Source organism: Salminus brasiliensis, chromosome 12 (assembly GCF_030463535.1).
Source record: "Salminus brasiliensis chromosome 12, fSalBra1.hap2, whole genome shotgun sequence".
NCBI classification, from domain to species: Eukaryota; Metazoa; Chordata; class Actinopteri; order Characiformes; family Bryconidae; genus Salminus; species Salminus brasiliensis.
In genome coordinates, this window is record NC_132889.1 from 28,391,802 (window position 1) to 28,417,078 (window position 25,277).

At 39.7% G+C, this 25,277-nt stretch overlaps 1 protein-coding gene across 3 annotated transcripts; it reads right to left on the reverse strand.

Annotated features, from left to right (window-relative positions):
* Positions 1 to 1,284: 1,284 nt before the first annotated feature.
* Positions 1,285 to 20,857, reverse strand: csf2rb (colony stimulating factor 2 receptor subunit beta). 3 transcript variants are annotated; one of them, XM_072694297.1, is made up of 15 exons: positions 16,459 to 16,610; positions 14,746 to 14,874; positions 13,023 to 13,204; positions 12,317 to 12,425; positions 10,601 to 10,782; positions 9,552 to 9,703; positions 8,242 to 8,389; positions 7,023 to 7,146; positions 5,844 to 5,992; positions 5,102 to 5,235; positions 4,586 to 4,757; positions 3,681 to 3,774; positions 3,502 to 3,574; positions 3,179 to 3,276; positions 1,285 to 2,342 (listed from the first exon to the last, which is right to left on the reverse strand). In XM_072694297.1, the coding sequence occupies exons 3-15, from the start codon at positions 13,117 to 13,119 to the stop codon at positions 1,739 to 1,741; spliced, it is 2,136 nt and encodes a 711-aa protein (XP_072550398.1). In that variant the 5' UTR covers positions 13,120 to 13,204; positions 14,746 to 14,874; positions 16,459 to 16,610; the 3' UTR covers positions 1,285 to 1,738. The 3 variants fall into 3 exon arrangements, with proteins under 3 accessions (XP_072550398.1, XP_072550399.1, XP_072550400.1); XM_072694298.1 differs by lacking the exons at positions 14,746 to 14,874; positions 16,459 to 16,610 and adding an exon at positions 20,770 to 20,857; XM_072694299.1 differs by lacking the exon at positions 14,746 to 14,874.
* Positions 20,858 to 25,277: the final 4,420 nt, after the last annotated feature.

A 25,277-nucleotide genomic window follows, 5' to 3' on the forward strand; every position in this document is an offset into this window, starting at 1 on the left:
CACCCCTTTGAGCAGCCCATTTTCCAATAACTAGCAGGGCCTGTTTACAACGGCCATTAACAGTTTTTGGTGATCGGATAAGAGTCAGATTACTCAAACCATTCAGAGGTTTTACAATTAACATAAGTGTAAATGTTATGGCTTTTCTGTGATCGTATTGGATGAGCTTTTGGGCAAAAGTTTTGGCACCACACATTCTGGCTAAAAGTTATTACTGTGGATCTTGGCTTCTCTCTTTTGTGTGTGTGTGTGTGTGTGTTTACTGGTAACATTAGATGAGGGCAGTATTACAGAGTCTGTTCGTTGCAGTTTAGTCTGTCACATTTTCTGTTTCTACAGAAATGCAGGACCTATATATATATATTTTTTAATTTATTGACCCATTTAGCTCCATCATGCTTCAAAACTACTACTGTTCCTCTAAACTGTTCACAGTCTCTTAAAGCAGGACAATTATGATGAGAAATGATGTTGTTTACGTTGGTGTGCTTTTTTACACAGGAAAGTAAAATTGGATCTCATCTAGTCACACTGGGGATGCATTTTAGTGTAAACAGAACAGTAAAAGTATAACCAGATCCAGAACAAAAACTGGATAAACTCTATTTTAGAACCCTTGCTTTTGGAATAAACAATAAATGAGCAAATGTCCAAATACTTTTGTCCATAGAGTGTATCACAGAACTGAACTGTTTAAAGGTCAGATATTTACACTCATTTAAACCAGCAGATCAGTCCAACCACAGCACACTTCTTTAATATTTTAGTTTTATAAAAATTGCACCTCAATTATATTACAGGTCGAAAAGCACTTATGACAAGGTCAAACACCCATAACCACTACATGCAGTATTTACATACAAACCTACTGTCTGATTTCTGGGTAGAGAACAATCCTTACTTCGAATACAACATACAATACATACAATACATTCATAGCTGCAGGAATTAGCTATAGTGCACATTCTATCATTTTAATAACCACACAACTTAGTGTGACGTGTAATGCAGGGAAGGAAGAGAGATGCAAATGTGCAGCAAGATTCATATAGTTCAACAAGTTCACCGCCATCTGTTGGTGAGTTTTTCATATTGCATGCATCTGTGAGAAGTCTGTTATGCTGAGTGTATTTAAGAAAGTAAGAAAAGAATCCTTCATCCAAACAGGGGCGCTGCCCAGGATTTTGGGTCCCATGATATTACACTGGGCCCCACAACCCTTAGAGTCATTCTGAACCCCCAACCCCAACAGCCCCCAAACCCCCCCCCCCCCCACCCCCTGACGACGCCCCTGCATACAAAGGCTTCTGTGCAGATAGAGAGAGATCTATTGATCCAGACTGTATCTCCAAATTTCTCTTATTATCGCTCTCAGACTTATCAAGAAAAAAGTTGCTTGATGAGATGTCAAAAGTCTGGCAACATTTAGGCAATAAAAAGTAACAGGTTTATGCCTGAGTTTCAACTATGCGATGTGGCTTTTAGATAGGTCTGCTTTCAGATCGGCCAGGAAAACCTCTGAATTTCCCAGATATTACCTAGGAAGTTGCACTCAGATGGCTAACAAAGTCAGAAACACAAGTTGTACACTTGGTAAAGTTCCATGTCTCCCTGAGTTTCAGAGTTTTGACAAAGTAGGTCAGGCTGGCAAACAATGCACCAGGTAAATGGTAGATACAGCGGACGGAAACTGCAGAGTACCGATCTTCCTCTTCAGTAGTCGATGCAAAACACACCCTTAGGTTTTAGGCTCAGAGAGCGTCACATAGCCGCGTGCACGTTGGTCTCCCTCTCCTGCATTGTTTGACTGACTCTGTGTATCGCCTCCAAGTGGCGGGGAAGAGACTTGCACCCATCCGGCAACTTCCATCTCCGTTTTGGGCATCATACAGTAGCCTGAAGGGTGAGTAAAGAAAGCCCCGGGCTTTGCAGTAGGGTTAGGGGTGTATGCCGGGGGGTCGTCAACCGGGAGCTGCGATAGGCTGGCCCTTATGCTCTCGTTGGCTGAGTTATCAGACGGGGTGGAGTGTTCGGCAGAAGGCTGCGCAGTGGGAGGCGACGAAACGTATCCTCCATTTATTGGAGGAGAGTCCTTAGCTCGCTCAGTAATGAATCCGCTGTCTTCAGCAAAAGTTGAGTCTGAGTAGAAGGATGATGGTCCCAAAAGTTCTGTTTGCGACGAATCTTGGCGGCACAGGATGTAAGGCCCAGTGAAGCTCATGACAGAGCTGACTGAGGTTCCACTGCCCTCGGTGTAGGGGGATGAGTGGTCTGGAGTGTGCATCCAATTCGATTTGATCAAGCAGTCTTCCGTGTAGGGCAAAAGAGGGTACTCGGAGATGCTGCAGGGAGATGAAACATAGGCTTTTACTATAAGCAAATGATGGCAGTGTTACGTAGTATTATAGTATCAGACCATGTCTTCAGGATATCATGATTTGGGAGAAGACTGGGGTTCAGGTGGCTTCTAACATTATAGGAGGTCAGTTTCCCCTCTGATATGTGGAGCCAGGAATGATAGATGACAGGGCTAAGAGGGAGGTGACAGGGAGGTAGGAGGGTTGTGCAGACTTCTCGTAGACACTTTATATGATGTTCAGGGAGGAGGCGCTTTAAGCTTGTTCTTCCTCCCAGAATTCAGTTATTTCATAATTCTAAATATTTTACACTGTTATATATGCACTATATGGACAAAAATATTGGGACACTAAACATTACACCTACAGGAGTGCTGGAGACTTTTACGCACTATGTGCCTTAGCACCTGACTCCCTGATATGTAACTTTATGTGGTCTGAAACTTTGTGGCAGAGTTGCTGTGGTTAAAAAACACGTCCACTTTTTAAAATATTACCACCTACTGCTGATGTGGAAGATCTAGGAGGCAAGAAATGTCATGAGCTGACTGGTTGCAATGGTGGGATCCTATTACAGGACCACACTCAAATTCAACTTCAAATTTAACAACTCATCCTTTCACTAATGTTATAGAATGGTATATCTGTAGCAATTGGGACTGAATAAAACACCTGAATTCAATAATTAAGAGGTGTGTCCCAATACTTTTGTCCATATTTTGTATTGAACCAAATTAGTTATATATATATTATTGACTAATTATTATATTTCTGACTTGAATGATAGTGTAGCTCTTGCAGTAAGCACCATGATATCTAACCTGCCCTTGTAGATGCTAGGGTTATCTGACGGCTGCATGATACACACAGAGGTTTTCTCATTCTCACTGTAGACATAACCCCAGCCAGCAGGAGACCTCTGTGATAAAGAGAGAGAGAGAGAGAGAGAGAGAGAGAGAGAGAGAGAGAGAGAGAACCTCAGTGTTGTGTAAAATGAGACAAAACTAACAGTATAACAGGCGAGTCTAGTTACTTTTGCGTGAGTTCAGTTCTAGCCATTGACGTTTGGTCCTCGTGCTAATAGCATTCAAACTAATCCTATTAATAAACCAGCGCCACTCTACATACTTCTGTTATTACTCACCCTACTGCTCATTTCCTCCAGGACTCTGCTCTTAATGGGAGAGGGAATGGACACCTTCCACAGAACTACCCTCCTAGCAAAAAAATAAACACACACACACACACACAAACAGACATATATCAAGCAAGGTCATGATGTGTAATTAACATATGGTAGGTAGTGTGTACTGTATGGTTTACCTGTGGCAGGCTGGAAGAGCATTATACAGGACAATAAATAATACAGCAACAAATACAGCAACCAAGATGTAAATGATGGTGGTGATCCAGGAAGCTACACACAAACACACAAACACATACAAAGACACACAAGTACTTAGACTACTTTATACTGTCACAAAAATGTATAATCTTAAATAGTTTTAAAGAGATGCTCCTATATACTGTATATACCTTGTATCTCCAAAATGGCAATTTTAAAAGTTTTATTTGTCCACTTAACATGAAATTGTGACACAATAAAGACCAGATTCACATTATTTAATTATACAGTGGCGATATATATATATATATATATATATATATATATATATATATACTCACAGAAAAATACACACATTTTATATATTTATAATATATTAATATTTACAGCTTGCTTCCATCTTTCTGTTTTGGCTCTTACACTAACAAAATCACTCAGCTTCTTACTGCCATCATCTCAGACCAAGACACATATTTAAGAGAAAGGAGAAGGATATGTTTGGTATAACTTTCAGTTCCAAAACATTTTTTGGAACTGAAAGCTATAGCAAACGTACATCATAGGAAAAGAATAGCTCAAATTCACGGAATTTTCCAATTAACATATGTACTACTTTAGTGCTGTACAGAAGCCATGACTGGCAGCTTATATCCCATCAATTAGCAACATAGTCTTGCTTATCTTTACATCAATCTGTCAATCAATTAACCAACCAATCAACCTGTATTGTTACATAAAGCTCAAATTGAGATTAAATACAGAAAAACACAACAAAAATCAGTAGTCATTAAACTAAACCATACACTAAACTAATAATCAACTGGCCTGGCAACCTGGTCCATCAACAAGAACATGGCCAACAGCAGATGTAGGCTTGTTTTACCTGGATCATTTTTGAAGTACACAGGCTTGGACCAGTCCGAAGGTTGTCCCATAAAGTCCTGGCACGGTAGCGCTCTGACCTGAGCCATGATTATAGTAGAGGGCTTTAGAGAGGATGGGGGGACTTCAGAACTGTAATCACCTTCACTGAAATTGAAATTGTAAATGGGCTCCTAGTGAGAGAAATTGGGACAGCGAGAGTTAGAGCATTATCGAGTGCATTTCACACATAATTAAAGCACGCCAGTTTGAATTTTGTAAAGCTCATTAGTAACTACACATGTCTCACACATGTCTCACACATGTCTCCCCCCCCAGGTGTCCACTGGCATCTAAAGGGGTGCATGGATTTTCATGGGATGTCCTATTTTCTTTACATAACTGGTTGAGGTATTTAATTATTGTCATCTGCACACATCTGTGCCATAAAATTGGGGTTGTTGTAATGAAAACCAGGACTCCAAACCTTAGGAAAGGTAGTGAACATGCAGACTAAATGGACAACTAGAAGTCTTACCTGTGTTTCATTGTTGCAGAGTCGCAGTTCATAGCAGAGTTTGAGCCTTGTGTTGACGCTGGGTTTGGTCCAGGTCAACTTCCACAAGCCGTTCTGCTTATTCACCTTAATAGGATTTGGTTGGGGGGACTTAACTGTGAGCATAGAGAACCATCAAGTTAGGAGCACACCTCCCATTCCTCAAGCTCTCTGCCCATTAGCTACTCATTAGTCTAACCCACAAGCAAGTTATACTATATACGTACAATATACTATACTTTACTGTACATGTTATGCTGAGCACGGTGGTGCTCTTTCCCCCAAAATCTGTGTGGATAAACCTGGTAAATAATGAGATGGATTTAATTGGGTTGTTCTTAACCATCCATCCAACCAACCATATAGTGTATGTCAGGCAGTGTCAGGTCAAACTGATCTAATAGTATTATATTTTATCCTACAGGGCCACAGCACCTTATTTGGAAGGTGAATGAGATATGTTACAGTGAGGAGAACACTGAGCTGTGTTTTGCAGTGTCCTCCTAAGGTTGGAATATGCAGTATGTACAATAAGTATGCAGTATGTTTTTGTAAACACCAGGTGGCAGCATTCAGACAAGCAAACTGCAAAAAGCAAATTGTCTGAACTTGAGTAGTTTGCAGCTTGTACAGCTAAATGTTCTGAAGTACTGTGAATGCAGGCTCATAAACCTTATGATTGATTCTAATGAACAAAGGCATTTCCAGTGCTAATAAAACTCACTGTGGTGGTTGGTGTAAATTTCCTTGCTTTTGCGGATGGTTTTAAGTTCCATGGTCAGCAGCTCTGGCTTGGGACTGTCCACTGAGCATGTGAAATCTATCAGAGCATGGTCTGGCCGTTTGGTGTGGTTGACACAATGTTGACAAACCCTGCAAAGATGGAATGAGACAATCAGCAGTGTTCAGTAGGCTAAAAAACAAATAAAGATAAACATAAAACAAAAAAATAGTAACCTCAAATCAGTAACCTCTTTACTGGTACCTATGCAGTTTACTATAGACCGAATGTTGCTGTTTATAGACTCTCTATAATTTATATCTGTCCTTTTATAATACATATGGTTATTCAGTGTTCTGAAGCACTGCTACCCATTATAGTCATGTGACAAAAATAGGACATCCCATGAAAACTTATCTTTTTAAATATATTTATACATTTTATTAACATATTCATAAAAAAACAGGTAGTGCAGATGATTTTAGATGACCCTGTCATTTGAACCTGCCATTTAGTTTAATTTGCTTTTGATTGTTGAAGTGAGTGAGATCATCATGGCCAGACTCAAAGAGCTTGCAGATGCCTTCAGAAAGAAGCTTGTAGATGCCTATGAGTCTAAGAAGGGGTTTTAAATGATCTAAGAACAATCAGAGATCATCCGTTCCACTGTCTGCAAAATAATATACAAGTGGAGAACATTTAAAACAACTGCCAAGTACAGACTGCAAGATGCATAAGACCATGTGACATGACAATGACCCAAAACACTGCAGTACATCCATCAAAGAATGGCCTAAAATATAAAGTTCTGGGTGGGACCAGACCAAGGTTGGATCTTAATCCAATTGAAATGCTCAGGGGTAATTTAAAATGGGCTGGATATTGAAGAAACCGCTAAATCATCACATAGCTGAAAGAATTTTGCATGAAGGAGTAGTTTACTGAATATGAAACATCTTCATAACTGTTAGTTAACATACATTTTAGTTATATTCCCTCCATCTCTCAATATTGTTAAAATGAAGATCAAATATCAATATGTTTAAACCTGTAAAAAAAGATCACATGGTGTCCTAGTTTTTTCACATGCCTGTATACTAAATAGCATCTTATACAGTATATTGTTTCCTTATGTTAGGCTAAATGGGAATTCTCTGTGCTGAGAGCGAGAAAACTACTTACTGCTTGGAACCATTGGTTTGCCTGCACAGGTGATAGGAGAGGAACTGGGCATGCTCCCTCTTTACCTGCCAACTACACGTCACTCCCATTTCCTCTATTACACACTGCAGGTTAAAAACACCTTCTGTAAAGGAGAAGGAGAGAGAGCGGGAGCAATAGAGAGATTAAGAGAGAGAGGTTAGAGGAAGCGGTGACTGTGGGCATGGTTTTGTAAAAAAAAAAAAAATACAGTCTATAATATTCTGTACAAATTGAGTGTTGCTTCACTTGGTGGTTCAGGAAATGAAATGTAACCTTCTTAAGAATTTGACTCTACAGTGAGTCAGCGTGTGTTGAACAAGGTTTCTTAATCATTCGTTTCAAATAGCTCACATGGTTTCTGACACTGTTTGACAAAGAAGACATGACTGTTGAGTTTTAAGATATGTTAAGTTTGTCACATTTTTTATGGGGTTCAACTCTCTTGCATATGGCAAATGTATTTTTAAATATGCATAATATGATATAATATATATTATATTCTGCAAAAAACACATACAGTAACCAGCTAGGATCCTTTTTTGTAAATATTTAAACATAGTATATAAACCAGTAATGATTCACACACCTCCTGATTTTAGTATGTGACCATCATCCTCAGACCAACATTTCACAATGTTCTCCTTAGGTTTTTTTTTTGTCCAATCACAGACAGTAGAGTATATGACATAATCATGTGACTACGCATTCATGCATTTATATCACATTGTCTTCAAGAACAACTGCCATGTACATGTCTGTTTAATCAGACATGAATAATATTGAGGATGGTCACATACTAAAATCAGGACATATTGTAACATGTGTTCCTATGTAAACTAATAAGTAATAAATTCCTGGTTTAAACATTAACTAATTATACAGCTCATTACCCTAAAGAGGTTGTTACTAAATAATATATAGCTCATATATATATTTTATATATATTTTATAACAATTAGTTATAAAATAACAGCCAATAGATATCGTACAAACTATCATTAGTTGTAAAGTGTTACCGCCTTTAATAAAATCAGCTTTGAGCTTGTTTCAGAGCTGTATTACAAAATACAAAGCCGCCATATTGCTCAATTGTTAACTTTGCACAGGAAATATCTTTAGGTTACATTTGTTTTCTGAACCACTCAGGAAGTCACACAGTTTGAAGGTGAACATAAAATTTGATATTTGACTTTTATACCTTCCTCAGTGATCCAGAACACTGGGGTGCTCCAGTCGCTCCACAGACCCACTTCCCCCCGAGCTCGCACTCTGGCCTCATATGAGTAACCAGGCAACAGCTCCTGTTTCTTTACCATCAGCTGAGAGGCAGTTATATTATCCACCACCTAGCCAGCAGAAGGGAGAAGAAGAGTTGTCATCTGGGGCACTGAGCTGTCACTGATCCCTATCAGGTTTCACACTGCAAGCATCATCCTTTCATGTCAGGCACTTATCTTTTGTGGGAATCGTAATGGTTTTGAGGTCAATGCGTTCCTGTGTCTTTAGAAAGATGAAATGTGTTATCAGGTGGGTAAGAGTTTAGCGTTTAGGTGACATTGCTGAGTAATGCAGGTCAGATGAGACAGATGTGTAGCTGTGTATCAGTATATGATTTGCATTTTCTAATATTCATCTCAGTGCATAATGTGTGTATTAGCAGTGTAAACCTGCGACCTCACAGTTCAGTAAAATTCAGATCCCTTTACAAATGAGTAAATGTTTTAAGAAAGTAATTTTGGTTCAATTTAGAAATATATATTAAAAAATACATTCGACCTAGCATACTTATTTACACATTAGTGGGTAAAAGACAATTAAAATGATCCCCCTGGATTGGCTGTGTAATTCGCCTTAAAATTGCATTTTGGTAAAAACAAAAGAGAGAAATCTTGCATGAAATGATAGAAATGAGAAACAAATTAAATGCCACTCATTGGGTCATTACTTAATGACTTGAGCTTTATACAGAACCACTGCCTTTACGAAAGAAGAACCAAATTATACAAACTCTATGAATGTAGTTGTATATTCCTTTAGTATTTTGAAGTTTGTTTATTCATCTAGCTCAAGCTGTGTGCAGGAAAAGGCCCAGTTTCCTAGTGTGTGTGCTTGTGTTTATGTAGGCATGAATGTGAGCATGCACGTACACTGTAAAAAATAAATTACTCTTTGAACAACCTCTAGGTTTCTCCAAAAACTTAAATGTTCCTTAGTTCTCTTAGAGGCACCTGTAAGAACCATTTGGGATTCCAGTTATAAATCTGGTTCCTCAAAGAACTCATGTGAATTGAGGTTCCTAGAAGATCTTTAGGCTTCTACATTTGGATCTAACTATGTGGAACCTCTTTTTTTTTTTTTTAAAGCTTTTTGCAAAGACTTCCGTCCTTAAGAATTGCTTCTTCTAAGAACCTTTTCTTGAAGGTTCCTTAAAACACCTTCAGAAATTCAAATTGAAGAACCATTTTGAAAGTTCCTCAAGGATCTTATCCTTTTAACAGTGTTACTCACAGTCCAGTCCTGCCCATGCCTTCTGTGTTTGAGCTGGTAGGTGAGTGTGCGTGAGAGAGGAGATGATCCAGGGTAGGCGCTGCTCCATCTCAGCATTCGCCCTTCGCCTTTGACTTCACTCACACTTAGATTTACTGGGCTTAAGACTTTTCCTGTCAGCCGCAAACACAGACACACATACACAGCATGTAGTGTTGTAAATTAAAGGGCACATATCATGAAAATTTACCTTCTCTCCATATATCCAGTCCGTATATGAAACTGCGACTGAGAATTTGTCCTAGAGGCACAGTATCAAAATCAGCTGTCTAATTCCAAAAGCTGTTTAAAGCCAAAAATATATATAATAAATTGACTATTTTGGTACATATACCACCCAGTTTTCTAGAGCAATACTGTTGAACAACCACAGTTGGTTCCCCTAGAGAACCTCTAGAGAAAAATATAATTTCAGCAAATGACAGAAAAATGTAATAAACCGTTTTAAAAGTATTTTTAAAGTATTTTTAAAGTATTTTTAATTCATTAAACGTTCTTCCCAGAACCTTTTTCAATTTTAGCGATCTCCATTTGTACTATAGTAAATCCATGCACTCTCGTTTACACAACCATACACATAAAAGCTAGCAGTAGGAGTATTCTCAGAAATACTCATTGTCAGAAGTTGCAAAAAATGCTAACCTCTGAGGTAGCAGTTAGTGTTCCTTTGGTTTCTGTGGGTGTGAAAAAACACACACAGGACTTGAAATGTGCAAGCAACTAAGCAAGAGATCACAGCTGCTTAAACCATTTCCTTTTTTTACATTTTAAAGTGGACATGTTTCATAAACCCACTCAACACTAGTCGATCAAGTGTTTCTTAAGTTCTCCAATGGGTATCACATGGCTGACTGATCACTTGATCAGGACATTACATTATGCACTGGCATTGCTTGGGTTAACTACAATGCATTACTTACTATGCCAGCCCATGTACACACAAACACACACACACACACACACAAACATGCACACATAGAACCACATAGGCACATGGACAGTTTTCTCACCATGCTGGGCTATATTAAGAGTTGTTGTTCTCGATGGACAGGTTGTGTTGAAGAATACAATGCGATTGCCCCAGAAAAATACTTCAGTTTTGTAGACACAGCTACGGCGGAGCTTTCCATTGGGCAGCTGCACACCTGGACCGTCAGGAACACACTCTTTACTCTGTTTCTCCTCCCCTGTTCTGTTTACACAAAAAGACTCAATACATCAGATATCAAAAGTCATCAGGGTAACTAGTACATTTGCAGTCATCCAATACACACGTTACTTTACACACAAGGTTTACTAGCTTATCCTACTTAGGTTTATTTACATAATACAACATAAGGCACCCAGTAAAATCTATACAAAAATACGATTAATTTTAATATAATGTATAACCTAATGTAACATTGGGTAAACATGCGTGTGTTTCCCACAGACTTATGGTTATTTCTCCAGTAGGGAACCTTTGTTCTGATAAGTGGAGGAGATCAGTGATACCCACAACACCACAGCTGTAATCTAGAGAGGGATGATGATACAGTTTCTTTTGAAAAGGTTGTGACGTTAAGTCAGCCCTGTGAAATGTACCTTTTTTGAGTGCACAAGTAAACATCCACAGAAAAGGCTAGAAAAAGTAAGTAAACCTCAGTGTTATTGACCAAGCCTGTTTACTGGAAACGTACTGGAACTATTCATCTCAAGAAAGACTGGCTAGTCTAAAACATGCCTTAATGCAAAAAACTTTTTAGAAGACAGCAGAAGAACTTGCTAAAGACCTTGGTGTCCATCAATCCATGGTTAGACAAACTTTCTACAAATGGATAGAATTCAGGACTGTTCTCCCTACACTTTGAAAAATAAAGGTGCTACAAAAGATTCTTTGAGCAATGCCATAGAATAACCACTTTTGGTTCCATAGAGAACCATTTTTGTAACAAAGATGTGCAAGTGAGGAAGTTTTCAGCACAAAAGCGCAACCCTATCCGTGAGGCCTGAATGCCTTGCAGTCATTGAAGGAACAACGAGATGAAAGAGCTGAGTTTAAAGTTTTACATGTTTTGAGATTAAATCCAGGTCATTTAAATCCAAGGGCTCACTTATGTTTTCTTCGAACTGTATGTTGAGACCGTAGTTTGTATAGCATGGTAGCTAACAACTCTGCTCTCCCTCTGGCAAACTAGGGTCTGATTCCATGGCCTGCATATCATACTGTCATTAGTGCCATGATCTTCACAGTAGAGCAAGTAGAGCAGTTAAAGGTTTATGCTTTGCCAATGAGAAGCGTCACGCCCACACTTGGAAGTCAGTGTTGAGAAGATGAAGAAATTAAGGGCTGGTTTTCAAGGCTTTTCACATTCTTGTTATCTTGTTATAAACGTTATTAGACTTTTTTGTCATCAGAGTTTTTTTTTACTGAGCTCAGAACTAGGCCTCAACTCAGCCTGGACTGCCTGTGGTTTAGCAGCACACCCACAAAATGTCCAACAGTGGGCGAGGTAAACGTTTTGTTTCACTGTAATGTAAATGCAGCATAAGCGTTCCTGAGAAACACTCCTAACGCTGCATTAACTTACTTCCGTAAAATGATTAGACTGGAAGTCACTCTGAATGAAAGCGCATACCAAATGCTAGAAATGTACTGCAGGCTAAATTCCTCCTTTTAGAACAAGATCTAATTTAATGTAGTTTTGTTAGTACATCTATCCTCTTAATACATATATTTTACTTACTCTGGTTTTATCACCAAGCTCAAATCAGTGTGCGGATACTCCTCCCAACTGCAGCGTATGTGGGATGTGTAGTCATTATAGCACTCAAGGGAACCCAGCACGGAAGGCGCTGCAGAGATCAGAAGATCAGAGGTCAGCGAAAAAAGTGAAACGCAAAACTATCCTACACCAACGTGTACTTGTGACAAGTTCCCAAATAAAAAGGGCAGTTTACTTGAAAGTATTTTAATAAAACATAACCACAAATACAAAAAATCATCCTGGCACTGACTTGGATTAATATTACAATATTACATGAGATGTAATATGACGACAGAAAACCTAAAGCTGTTCTTAGACATTCAACTTTGTCCTAGACAGTCAAAATGAAAACGTAACCATGTGACATAACCCAAGATCAAGAAGTGTGACCAGAAAACAATAACTGAAAGCATGTGACATGTCTGAAGGTTTCCAGTAAATCAGGGCATTGAACCGTCCAGGAGTGTGAAGTCAGTTCAATAGCCTGAGTGACCACTCATCCGAGCTACATCAGTTCGAATAAGTGGTTCCATGAATGCAGCGGAACATTCCCACCAGTTCATCTGAACTGAAGAAACCCCTTCGATGAGGGGTAAAACATCTCCAAGATTATACCACAAGATCCAGTTACCTTGATTTCTTATTCATGGATGAAAGTGTATGGTGTTTGTTTGATCTCACTTACTATCTTGAGCTGTGCTGTGGAGTGAGCATTGCTGAATCTCTGAGCTCAGCACCAGCAGAGGGAGCACTGTTACTAACAGCATCCTCACAGGCATCATCTTGGCTAAAGTGGGATACCAGAGAGGGCTGGCAAAGTGGAAGAAGTTTTCTGGAATTTCAAATGGTTAGCACCTCCATGGGAACCTGTGAGAGAAATTGAACAAAAAAGCACACATTTGTATAAACAGAATTGTTAATAGTGTGCAACAAGGGTCTCTGGTAGGTTCAGTGCAGTTACTTTTACATTTATATTTAAGGCATATAGCAGACGCTGTCATCCAGAGCAACTTACAAAAGTGCTTTGCTGTTTACTTTAACTAGGTAGTTTGTATCGGCTAGGATTTAAAAGATACCTCCAAGCTTAGAATTTTGTACAAAATACAAAGTCAGCATGGAGACCACAATACTCGACACTACACTTCGCCCAAGTACTCTTGGAAGAGATGAGTCTTCAGTCTGTGTTTGAAGACTGCGAGCGACTCTGCTGTTCGGACAATCAGGGGAAGTTCATTGCACCTCTTTGGTGCCAGGACGGAAAAAAAAGTCTTGGGGCTCTATCTTACCCTGTGCAAGGTGCGTTGTGATGCTCATTACTATCTTGAACCCAGCCAGCAATCTATTTTCATGTCTTTTGCCTGTGGCGTTTGAATTGCAACAGGGCTTGCGAATATATCTAGGTCAACGGGCGCAGTGGACTCGACATGAAGTGTGTCCAGGTCAATTTCTGGCGTTCTGGCAACGGGAAACACAAATGCGCCACTGACTGAAAATGACCTATGCAGACGTCAACAGTCAGACGTTCATTGCTGTCTTGGCAGTGAATTGTCAACACAGGTGCGTGCCCAATGCTTACACCTCCGCTTTGCGCTATTAAAATAGCGATCTGCCAAAGTCAGACCGCACCTGGCTCTTAAAGGGAATGGCAAGTGGTTTATTGCATGTTACACCCAAAACACACCCATGATTAAGTTTCGAGCCGCACAAGGCGTACTTTTTTCCCATCGTTGCGATAGCAAAGACACATTGACGGCCTAAATCAAGCTGCACGGTGCGCCGTTGATAGCTTGCCAAAAGATTGCTAAAATAGGGCTCAAGCCAGCGGATCAAGCCAGTTCTCTTTCAACACACACTACATATGTTTATATATATTAAATAATTGTTGGTTTACTAAAGAACCTTCCAATAGTTGCTTCTTTTTTTTTTTTTGTAAATGAGATGCCAGTGTAAAAATGTAAAAATGTGTTAAGGTCTACATCTACATAGTGTAAAAGTCCTACACCAGTGAAAGACGCTTCTTAGAACTGTATGTCCAAGCCAAGAAACATATAGAAACCTTTATTTTTAAGTGTAAATATAAAATTATGACAGTAAATTATTTGGGGTTGTTTTGGTAAAGTAGTATTTCTCAGTAAGTCTGGCAAAGTTACTCCGTAAGTGAGAATTGTCCCGTGGGAATGTCCTTTCTAACTCTTCTCCTGAAAACAGCCTCAACAACAACAACAACAACAACAACAACAACAACATCATCAACATCATCAGCAACTACTTGAACCCCTACTACACTGACCACCGTGCCCCCATCATCATCACATACAGATTAAACAAGTGCTAGGACAAAAATTGAAAATTCAAAACTTAAAATTAAAATAATATATATATTAAAATATATATATATATATTCAAACCTCTGCACCATCCTACACCCGTCTACAGCAGGTTAGCTAGCACCGTGTTTCACCTCAGTCAGTCGCGTCTACCAAAGCCTATCGTAGCGCCAACTGACGTCATCGTCTGTAGAATTTTCGCCTCAGTGCCTGGAATGGGAGGAGAAAGGGATTTCCCTCAGACAGAGCGATGCAGGGGAGGGAGGGCGGAAAAAACGGTGTGAAAGTACGAGAGTGACACCGAGAGAGGAAGAACAAAGGCAGCGAGGAAGATGTCAAGGCGTTCGTCGATGTATTTGCAGCAAGAAAAGAAAGTTTTGTGTGTTTTCGTTAAAGTGACGGGAAGGGTTTAGTGTAACACTCTTGTGGTGGGTCGCTTTAAGATGAGGCATATTTTTAGCCTCACTTCAGTAGACAGATGAATAGGTGCGAAGTGAAACACGGTGAAGGGGGAAACACCCGTGAGCTATAGTAAGCTACATTAACTCTTTTCAGGCTCATGACTGATTTTTTAATGCTCTGCTAAACTCTATTGGCGTTTGTGCCCTGTTAGTTTATGTTGGCTGTCTTATCAAGCATTTGAAAGGCACAATTCCACATCCTCCCATGGTTAGACTACCATAAGCACTGCTTGGTGATACATGAACGTAATATACACAGTGCTATATAAGGCTGAGTCCATAAGAAATCCAGCAGATTTCAAATTGAGATAATGTCCAAAAAGTCAGAATTCAGTACTAGGAAATACTGTACTGGAAAACGGAAGATCATGTAAGGTAGCTGTGCTGGGATTCTTCCACCAAAACAGCAGATTTAACACTTAACCAGTACTGACAGAGGGCTTAGTGTGTAGCTAGTCCAGCAACCCTCCCCAATGCAGCATTTCACTGAATGGTTGTAGTCCACTGTGAGTTTAAACACAGTGTTTGACCATGTTTTAACCCTACAGTATCATTTCTCTGAAAATGGTAAATGTCTCCATTATAAAATATTTATTTATACATTTTGATGAGGTGTAGGTTTTAATCTTGGTCTCCAAATCTGCCTTTTTTTCAACAGTTACAGTAGAGCTTTGAGAAAGCCTGCTCACATACAATTCATGTTTCATGAATTCATGTTTACTGCACAAAATAAGCTTTAAAAAATCCCCTTCCTCACAAAAAAAATGCATTTCAGTTACATCGAAAGTTTTACAGCTCACAAAAACAGTGAGAAACGCAACAAATGTTCTGTTGCATGCTGTGTGTATGTAATATGTGGGAATAGTGGGGTTGTTTGAGTCAGACGGGAAGCCGAGAAAACACCTGTTTGTGGAAAGTAGGCTGCATAAAATTGGTGGTATGACCTCAAAGCCCCAAAAAAGCACAGAATTGGCACAAAAACAGAGCAAACCCGTTGTAACTAATGTAATGTTTTTTAATGCTTTAAGAATTAAAAATAATGTTTAAATAAATAAATAAAATAATTAGAAACTCTGTCGAATAGCTAACAAGGCAGAGCGAGCAATAATCTTGCCAAGGTTCTTATACATAGTTTTTTTTTTTGTTTGTTTGTTTGTTTGTTTTTTTTACTATACAAAACTTTAGGTTAAATTCAATTCCCTTTAAAAAATTACTTACAACTTTCCTGGAATTAAACACACAAACTCAGCGTATCTCTCATACTCAGCATGCACTCTTTACATTCTACATTCTTTACACTCGACATTCTTTGTAGATAAGAATCAGCACTTACCTTTCTCTTTCTTTCACTTTAAGCCACTGTTAGCATTCCTCCAAATGATTTTTTCCCTGGTATTCTCACAATGTGCATATTTTTTATTGGTCCAAGCCCAGTGCGTCTGACTCAGAACTGTAGCGACTGTAGCGACTATAGACACTTCCTCATGTGTGTGTACATGTGGATTACTGAAGTGCAGTATAGCATCTCTTTATATGTGATCACTTCTTCGAACTTACAAAAAAGCACAAAAAAAGCCCAAAAGCCGAGGGAGTTCCTCTTTTAAATAGTGTGTCAACACTTCTGCTGCCTGGTCAGCAAATACTGGCAGTTGTGCAGTCGCCCACAGTGTTACAGTGCAGTGGTAGTGGACAGCTTATGGAGTTTTACATCCTACAGATAATCAGAAATCATTAAAGATGGCAGCAATCAAGTGCAGGTGTTACATAGACATATGTCTGCTGTGTATTTAAATGTTGCTTACTTCTCTGTGCATCCTATACATTTAAAAAAAATACAGCATACTAATAGTGTATGCGATGAATTTACAGGGCAGAAATGCAGACATACAGGACAGTATGTGTTCAGGACAGAAAAGGAGCCTGTATTATCAGCATCAGTAACAGCCTTCGGTTCAGAAACCAAAGAGTGATTATGGGTTTCAGAAGCAATGCATGGGGCAGATATGATCATGAGTGGGCATAATCAATGTTAAATATCTACTATGTGTTTCATTTCTAGCAGTGATGGTGTGATATGTGATATGTACAGTGCTGTACAGATCAGACAGTTCTGTACAAACTCACACACCTACACTCACCAAGCAATATACACAGATCAGCCATAACATTAGCACCTCTGACAGGTAAAGTGAAATACACTGATTATCTTCAGCTACAGTAGCCTCTGTCAAGGGGTGAAATATATTAGTCAGCAAGTGAACAGACAGGTGAAGGTGATGTGTTTTCAAAATGGGCAAGCATAATAATCTGAGCCACCAAACTGTGATGGCTCAGAACATCTCCAAAATATCAGGCAGGTCTTGTGGGTTCTTTTGTGTAAGCAGTGATCAGTACCTTCCAAAAGTGGTCCAAAAAAGGGCAATTAAAAAGGCCACAGGATCATGGGCACCTAAGGCTCATTGATGTGATCCATGGATGTCCCACCTCACAACTTAGAGTTAAAGGATCTGCTGCTAACGTCGTGGAGGACTTGTGGAGTCCTGGAGCTAATGTTGTAGCTGATAGAACTGTTGTTTAGATAGATAGACTCTACTAATTGAAGGTAGGGCCTCTTTTTGCTTTTGAAATAGACTCAGTTCTTCATGACATGGATTATACAAGATGTTACACACACTTTGAGATTCTAGTCCAAGTTGAAATGAATATGTCTTGCAATTCCTGCAGATTTCTGGGAGCATTTTTGGGCTGTGTATCTCCTGTTCTACCACATCTCAAAGTCTTGTATTGGACTGTGAAGACCACTGAAGGTGGTTTAAGACTGTGGTAATAAAGGGATGCACATGGTCAGCAACAGCACAGAAACAGGCTGTGGTATTCAAACAACGATTGATTAGTATTAAGAAGCCCAAAGTGTGCCAAGAACAAATTTGCCCCACTAATACACCACCTCCACCATCCTGGACTGTTGACACAAGCAGAGATGTATAGTAACGAAGTAGAACTAACGAAGAAGTACCTAAATATTAAGTATTTTTTTAAAGAGAGTTAAGCTCTGTGTTTTAAGTTGGTTTTACATATGAAACACTTGTATGTGGCAGGTTGCTGTCAGTTCTGTTCAACCTTTCTTTTGGGCTAGTTTGTTTAGAGAGTTAATTGGAGACTCATGTTCATGAACTCCTGTACATTTCTGTCCTTGTACCACCCCGGCAAAGGAACTGTGACAGTCCTTAACCCTTACGCCTTTGAAATAATATAAACAATGATATTCAAACTTCTGACTACAGAACACAGTACTTGTACTCAAGTAGTAAATTTCAGAATAAACCTCTTGCCATTCTTAAGTACAAAAAAATTTACTTAAGTATGAAACTTAATACTTCTACTCAAGTCACTTTTTTGATAGAGCACTCGTACTTTTACTCAAGTCTGGGTCTCTAGTACTTTATACATGTCTGGACACAAGGCAAGTTGGGTCCATAGACTCTAGATTCTAGTGTTGCCAAATTCTGCCGTGCCTCAGCAGAAATCGAGATTCATCAGAACAGGCTATGTTTTTTTCAGTCTTTAACTGTACAGTTTTGGTGTGCCTGTTTCCACTGCAGCCTCAGTGCTGCCTTTCTGTTCATGGCTGATAGATGTGGTTCTCTGCTTTAGTAGCCCGCCCACCTCAAGGTTGTACGTATTGTGCATTCTCTGGTGTTTTTCTGCTCACCACAATTGTACAGAGTGGTTACCTGAGTTATTGTAGCCTTTCTGTCAGCTCCAACAAGTCTGGCCCTTCTCTGTTGACCTCTCTCATTAAGAAAGATTTTCTGTCTGCAGAACTCCCCTTCACTGGATGTTTTTTTTTTTCCATCACGCCATTCTGAGTAAACTCTAGAGACTGTTGAGCTGAAAACCCCAGGAGGAAATACTTACACTACCTGTGTGGCACCAACAATCAATCAATCTTCACATTTCTTTCCCATTCTGAGGGTTAAAATGAATATTACCTAAGGCTGCTGATCTTTATTCCTATGATTTTATGCACAGCACTGCTGTCACATGATTGGCTGATTAGATAAGTGCATGAATGAGTGGGTGTACAGGTATTCCTAATAAATTGCTTGACGTGCGGCCTCTAATTACGTTACTAAAAGGTTACTTTTTCTGGATATAAGTGAGCCTGCATGTAAGTATGCTGACGCAAACTGGCTGCCACTTCATATTGCTTTTGTTTGTTTTGTTTTTTATACTAAAGTGACTCTACATCATGGCTGGGACGTTTCCCGGGCCTGCCACTGGAGTTACTCTGCACTGTGGCTTGGATGCTTCCTGGGCCATCCACAGAGTGACTTTGCTTCGCAGCTTGTCTGCTTATTAAACCGATCAATGAGTGACTTTGCATTGCAGCTCTGAGGCCTCTTACACTGAGAGGGGCCTTCCCCTAATAATAAGTAGGCCAGCTAAGTGACATCACGCCACAGTCTGGGGAGGACCCCCCTGCCTGCTGGGGAAATATATGTGTGTCTTTGTGTGATAAGAAATAGTATAGGAAGAGGCTGAATAAGGGCTGCAACTTAATGCTCAAGTGTCTGGATATCACAGTGAGAACTGTTGGATCAGGTATAGAAAAATGGAAGCTGTATCATATTACCCTGGCAATGCCTTGGCAAGACTGCCCCCCTAAACTCTGCGTCAGGGCAAGAAAGGAAGCCACAGAGAGGCCAGCAATCACTTCATGATCATCAGATGAGACAAAGATTTGTTGTGTTGGCCTACTTTGGAAATGCTTTGTGTGGTGCAAACCTAGCACTTGCCCATTTATCAACTAACACAATCATGACCATCATGCTTAGAGGCTGTGGAAGTTAAAGGATAAATGTGTGGATGGATTGTGCAAAATACAGGGAGATACTGCGAGGCAAACCTGCTTCAGTCTGCTGAAAGAACCAACGCTTGGGAGAACCATCACAATTTGACAGGGCAATTATCATAAGTATAAGACCAAAGCAACACAGGAATTGTTGAACAACAGAAAGGTTAATGCTACAACAGCCAAGTCCTGGTCCAGATCTCAATCCAACCAAAAACCTTTGAAAAATAGGTCCACAGAAATCATCCAACCAACCTAAACAACCTGGAGCAAATCTGCCAGAGAGAATGGGCAAAAATCACCCCCACACTGTACGCTAGGCCATTAGAAATCAAAAGGTGTTGCAACCAAGTACTAGTCTGAATACTTCTGCAAGCAGCCTTTTTTTCAGTTTTTCTGATTTTAATTCTGAGCAAGCATTGATCTTAATAATAATGGGTAGATAATAGCTTTAAGGAAACATAATTATCGGCAGTTACAGCAAATGACAGTAAAGGACTGTGATAACCTTCACCAGCCACATCCACAAGACTTAAACAGCTTTTCATCAAGTTCAGAACTGGATCTGAATATTTGCTTAGGTCTGGACAATTATTATTCTGAAACGTTCAAATGAAACAGTGTGTCCACAGACTCTAGATAAGCAGTGCGTGAGTAAAACTGTACTGCATGAGAAACTGCTTGGTTTAGTGCTTTCCCTACCGTGACTGACCCAGAATATCTTGACAACTTTAAGCTGCATGATGCTGATAAATGGTGTTCATGTAATAGCAGTAATAGCTTACTTACTTTATACTGAGCTGCTCAACATTCGGGCTGGAGTTTGATGAGTAGCGACTTTCATGAAGGCATGCAGAGCGTCTCTCATCATTCACCACTGCTTTGTTGTTTACCAGTAAGCAAATCCTTATCTGTAAACAGCATCAGTGTGGTGTAGCCTGTACATTGGGGTGGGGTGGGGAGAATACAAAGAAGAGAGATGGTGTGAAGACCAAAAAGTGCGAAGAGACAAAAATGCAGCCCATTTCTCACTGGCTCTGATATGTATGCATGTTTACTCTATATGTGTCTAAAAGCAACTTTTCTAATTCGCGAATTCAGCTACATTATATTGGGATGCTCTGGGAGCAGCTACACATGCTAAGTATCAGCTTTAGGGGTATTGGGATGTGGAGCAGTGGATCTGCATTTTCTGGAATGATAGGATGGGTTCTGAGATGAGTTGACGTGGTGTTTCTAATCCAGAACCTTCCTAATTTCCTCTGAAACCAATACAAGGTCTTATACGTACATATATACATACTACTTATACATACAGGGTCCAAAATATTCATAGAGCACTAATGTTTGGTCAAATGGCCCTTAGCAAGTTGTGCCTTGAACAGAGGTTGTTGGAAGCCATTTCTACAAGCTTCTGCTTGGATATTGGACTGCACGTCTTGACAGAGTTGGCAGAGCTTGGTAGAATATAATTTCCTGGTATGGCCCTGACATACCACATATTTTTAGTAAGCTTGAAGTCAGGACTTTAAGAAGGACATTTCAAAAGCCTAAGGTTTCCCTTCTTTATCCATTCATTAAGCACCCTATTAATGGTGTGAGATTATGCTGAAGAATTCCGAGCTTGCCCTGTTTTTCAATATTCTATCCACTCCATCCAGCCCTGTGCGTGATGCTACCACCACTATGCTTAACAGTTAGTATTCAGAAGTGTTCTTACATTTACTTTTATGGCATTTAGCTGACGCTCTTATCCAGAGCCCCAAGAACTCTTATTGGTGTAACGCAGCACAGTCACCCAGACCAGGAATCAAACCCTGGTCTCACAAATGGTGTGGTAGCTCACTGGCAGATAGTGGTGTTATCTGTTGCCCCACACTAGCCACGATTGAATGCCTCAAATCTACTTTTCCAAAGATACTTCTGTTTACTGTGACCAAACAACTTGATCATCTTATCTTACCATAAGATTTGCTTTTTTGTTTCTTTTGTGGATGGCAGCCTCTCAGTCCATGGCAAACCTTGCTTGACTGAAGACAGAGACGCTGGTGTTCCAGCAGCTACCAGTTTATGGTACCTTGGTCCAAGTCTGTACCTTGGTGGTTATAATAAGTGTTTGTACTGGTCATCTTGGAGTCTGCAAGTGTTTAGTAATCACTCCAAGAGACAATTCTGCCTATGATAGTCCTTCTTATATCTGCACTGAGCTCTTGAGAATTTCCCTATTGTACTGTATGTTGGACAATGCAATGAGTGCTATAAAACAACTTCTTTTGATATGGGCACAGAGAACTTACCAGTGTGGACAAATGAATGCATTCAGCCACTTTAAGCTGCACCTATTGCTGACAAAGATGTGCAAAAGCTTGCCTGGTCCCCCTAGAGAAGTATTGCCAACAGAATAGGACTCTCTGCGTTCTCTGGAATGAAAAATAGTGCTCCATCCCAATCTTTTGGGATGAGGTGGGGCGGTCATCGTCCAACATCTTGCACGTCTGACGCTTTTGCGGCTGAATGCATTCAAATCAGCAATGCTCCAAACTCTAGCAGAAAGCCTTTTCTGGACAGTAGAGACAGTTACTCCAACAATACCAACATAGACATCTTTTTTAATACCTTTGATTTTTGAGGAAACAATAAATGAGCAGGTGTCCAAATACATTTGTCTATATAGCGTATATGTGTGTGCGTGTATGTGAAAACTGCATGCATCGTAATATCACATACACGCATGCAGTATTCACATACACGCACACACATATACACTATATGGACGAATGTATTTATATGTGTGTGTGTGTATTTTTAGGTATTAAAAAGATGTCTATGTTGATATTGTTGAAGTATGTGTATATGTGTGTAAGTGTATGTGAATACTGCATGCATTGTAATATCACAGCTGATCACAAAAACATTATATTAAGTTTAACATGACATTAAACACCCTATAGACCCTGTGTCATTGTGTGGTGTCTTGGTAACTAGTGTTGAAATTTTTGAGTGCAGTGTCAGTTTTGCATATTTACACATGAATGATCTCTGGATTCCCCTGTTTTCAGTAGTTTTCTCCCCCTAAAAGATGCATAGATACATAGTATATGTACCTCTACGTGTAACTTTCTTTTATATCCACTTATAAATGCAACCGTTAGACCCTAAATCTGTATTCTTTGGAACCGACTGAATGTGAGTCATTGATGATACAAAAATAGTCATCTGTGTTCCTATGTTGAATGAACTCTATATAAAAACTGAGTTGGAGTGTAAGACATTTTGATAGCGACCGCAAGTGCAGTCTTGGTTCATGATCAGTGGTTCGAGAGCATTAGTCAACCTCTTATGTTTCAAAGGTCTCAACCAAAGCTGAAACAGTGGTCGATGTTGAAAGATGGCGGCTTGGTGGGTCTGTAGTGTCTTGTGTTCGAGAAGTTTCACATGTTCTCACGTCAGTGTGTTTCTAGTGCAATTAATGCTGGCTTCCTGGAAACAAGTGCTTCCTTTCTATTCATGCAAATCAAGTTTAAAAAACTTTAGGCACAGTAGATACAGCACAGTTCCTCTTTTAGTTCATCTCTATTCATTATTTTTAATTCTGTGTCTACAGCACAGCTTGGCTTGTTTGGTTGAAGCTTCTTTGGTTGAAGAGTCCTAAAGTCAGAGTCATTTTAAGGGAGTGATTTTGAATTTTGGTGTGTACTTTTTGGGGGTGGAGTGAGACACAGATGTAGAGTTTACTAAGTAATTAAGTTTCATTATTCAGGGGGCAGTTTTTTCAGGGCCTTAAAGACATTTAGTAGCAGATCAGTACTTCCCAATTCTGAGAAAAGATACAAAATAGACATTCCCATTTCCCAGCATGAAGTCTGTCATTTTGTCATATTGGATAGAGATACAGTTACACGAATGGAATAATGGATTAAAAAAGGACTGGATATCAGGTTAAATGCTATTCTGTTTCTCCATCTCAATAAGACTTTCTGTAGATCTCTGGCCATAAGCATGCCAAAGGCAAATGCAGCAGGGAACACTCCCTAAGAATGCGGAAGAACCTTGAGAGGAACTAAGACTTAAAAGGAGAAACTCAAGTATCTTTCTCATACTACCACAAAAAAAGAAAGAAGAGCCAAAAGATTATATTTTTCTACTCTGTGGATCATTAGATTTAATTCCTTCAAGCATTACTGTTTAAATATTGTCATAAATAGGCCCCAGAATGACTTAAATCAGAGGTTTTCTAATCTGGGCCTTAACCTCAGTTTGCAGTCCTAGAATTTGTAATCCTTGGTACACCTATAGGTGTGACACTACGTGGCCAATCGGTTACATTAACTGCTACATTACATTAACTGTCATGAGTCAGCAGGGTGAACAGCAGAGGACTCAGAACACTGCCCTGGGGTATTCAGTGTGATGGTGCTGGAGATGCTGTTTTCAGCCCAGACTGACTGGGGCCTCCCAGTCAGGAAGTCCAGGAACCAGTTGCAGAGAGAAGTCTTAGCTTTCCAGTGAGGTTCTGGGGGCAATGTTGTTGAATGCTGAGCTGAAGTCTGTGGTGATGGCATTGTCCATGGAGTGGTTGGGACGAAATGCAAATTGCAGGGGGTCCAGTAGGGGGCATGGATGATTTAACCCCTTAAAAAGCTTATGGGAGAAAAAAACTTTCCATTGCCACATGCAATCTTTGGCAGTTCAATTAGCACCCCCCCCCCCTTTTTTTTTTTTACAGTAAATAACTGTTATCATGAAACCAATGAACTATACTAGACACAAAATCCTGTTTGGTGAGATACTACTCATAATTTGCAAACCTGCACTTAGGAATGCACTAATGTTTTTATGGGATTTCTATACATAACAGGGCTGTTCTGTAAAATCATGTATATATGTACTTATCACCAAAAGTAAGAAGTACCATTGGAAAGCCTGTTCATTTCCCTTTAAATTGGTCCACATTGGTCAGGAACATGCATTTGTGGGATGAGCAACAGAGCTGAGTATGTGGGTTGCGCCCTTGAAAAAATTTGCTAAATCTTCTCTCAGAAATGCCAAACAACTTGTTCTGCCATTGACACGTTTGGTGTTTGGATGATAGAAGTCTGAAGAAACAAGACGTATTGGCAATTTGCCAATTTATTCATTTAACAAACAGGAGCCTCAGTAGCCTGTGGCACCTCCTCCTCATGCTGGTCACCAGCCTGGTCACACACTGCTGTGGGATGGCATCCCATTCTTCAACCAGCATTTGTTGCTAACGTGACAACGTGATTGTGCTGGTCACTCTGGCACAAACAGCATGT

Coding starts and splice junctions, on each gene's coding strand:
- csf2rb (XM_072694298.1), bottom strand. CDS start 13,119: ATGATGCCTGTGAGGATGCTGTTAGTAACAGTGCTCCCTCTGCTGGTG. Junction 7,147..8,241: donor GTTCTGGATCACTGAGGAAG/GTATAAAAGTCA, acceptor TCTCCTTTACAG/AAGGTGTTTTTAACCTGCAG. Junction 5,236..5,843: donor AATTTACACCAACCACCACA/GTGAGTTTTATT, acceptor CTATGCTCACAG/TTAAGTCCCCCCAACCAAAT.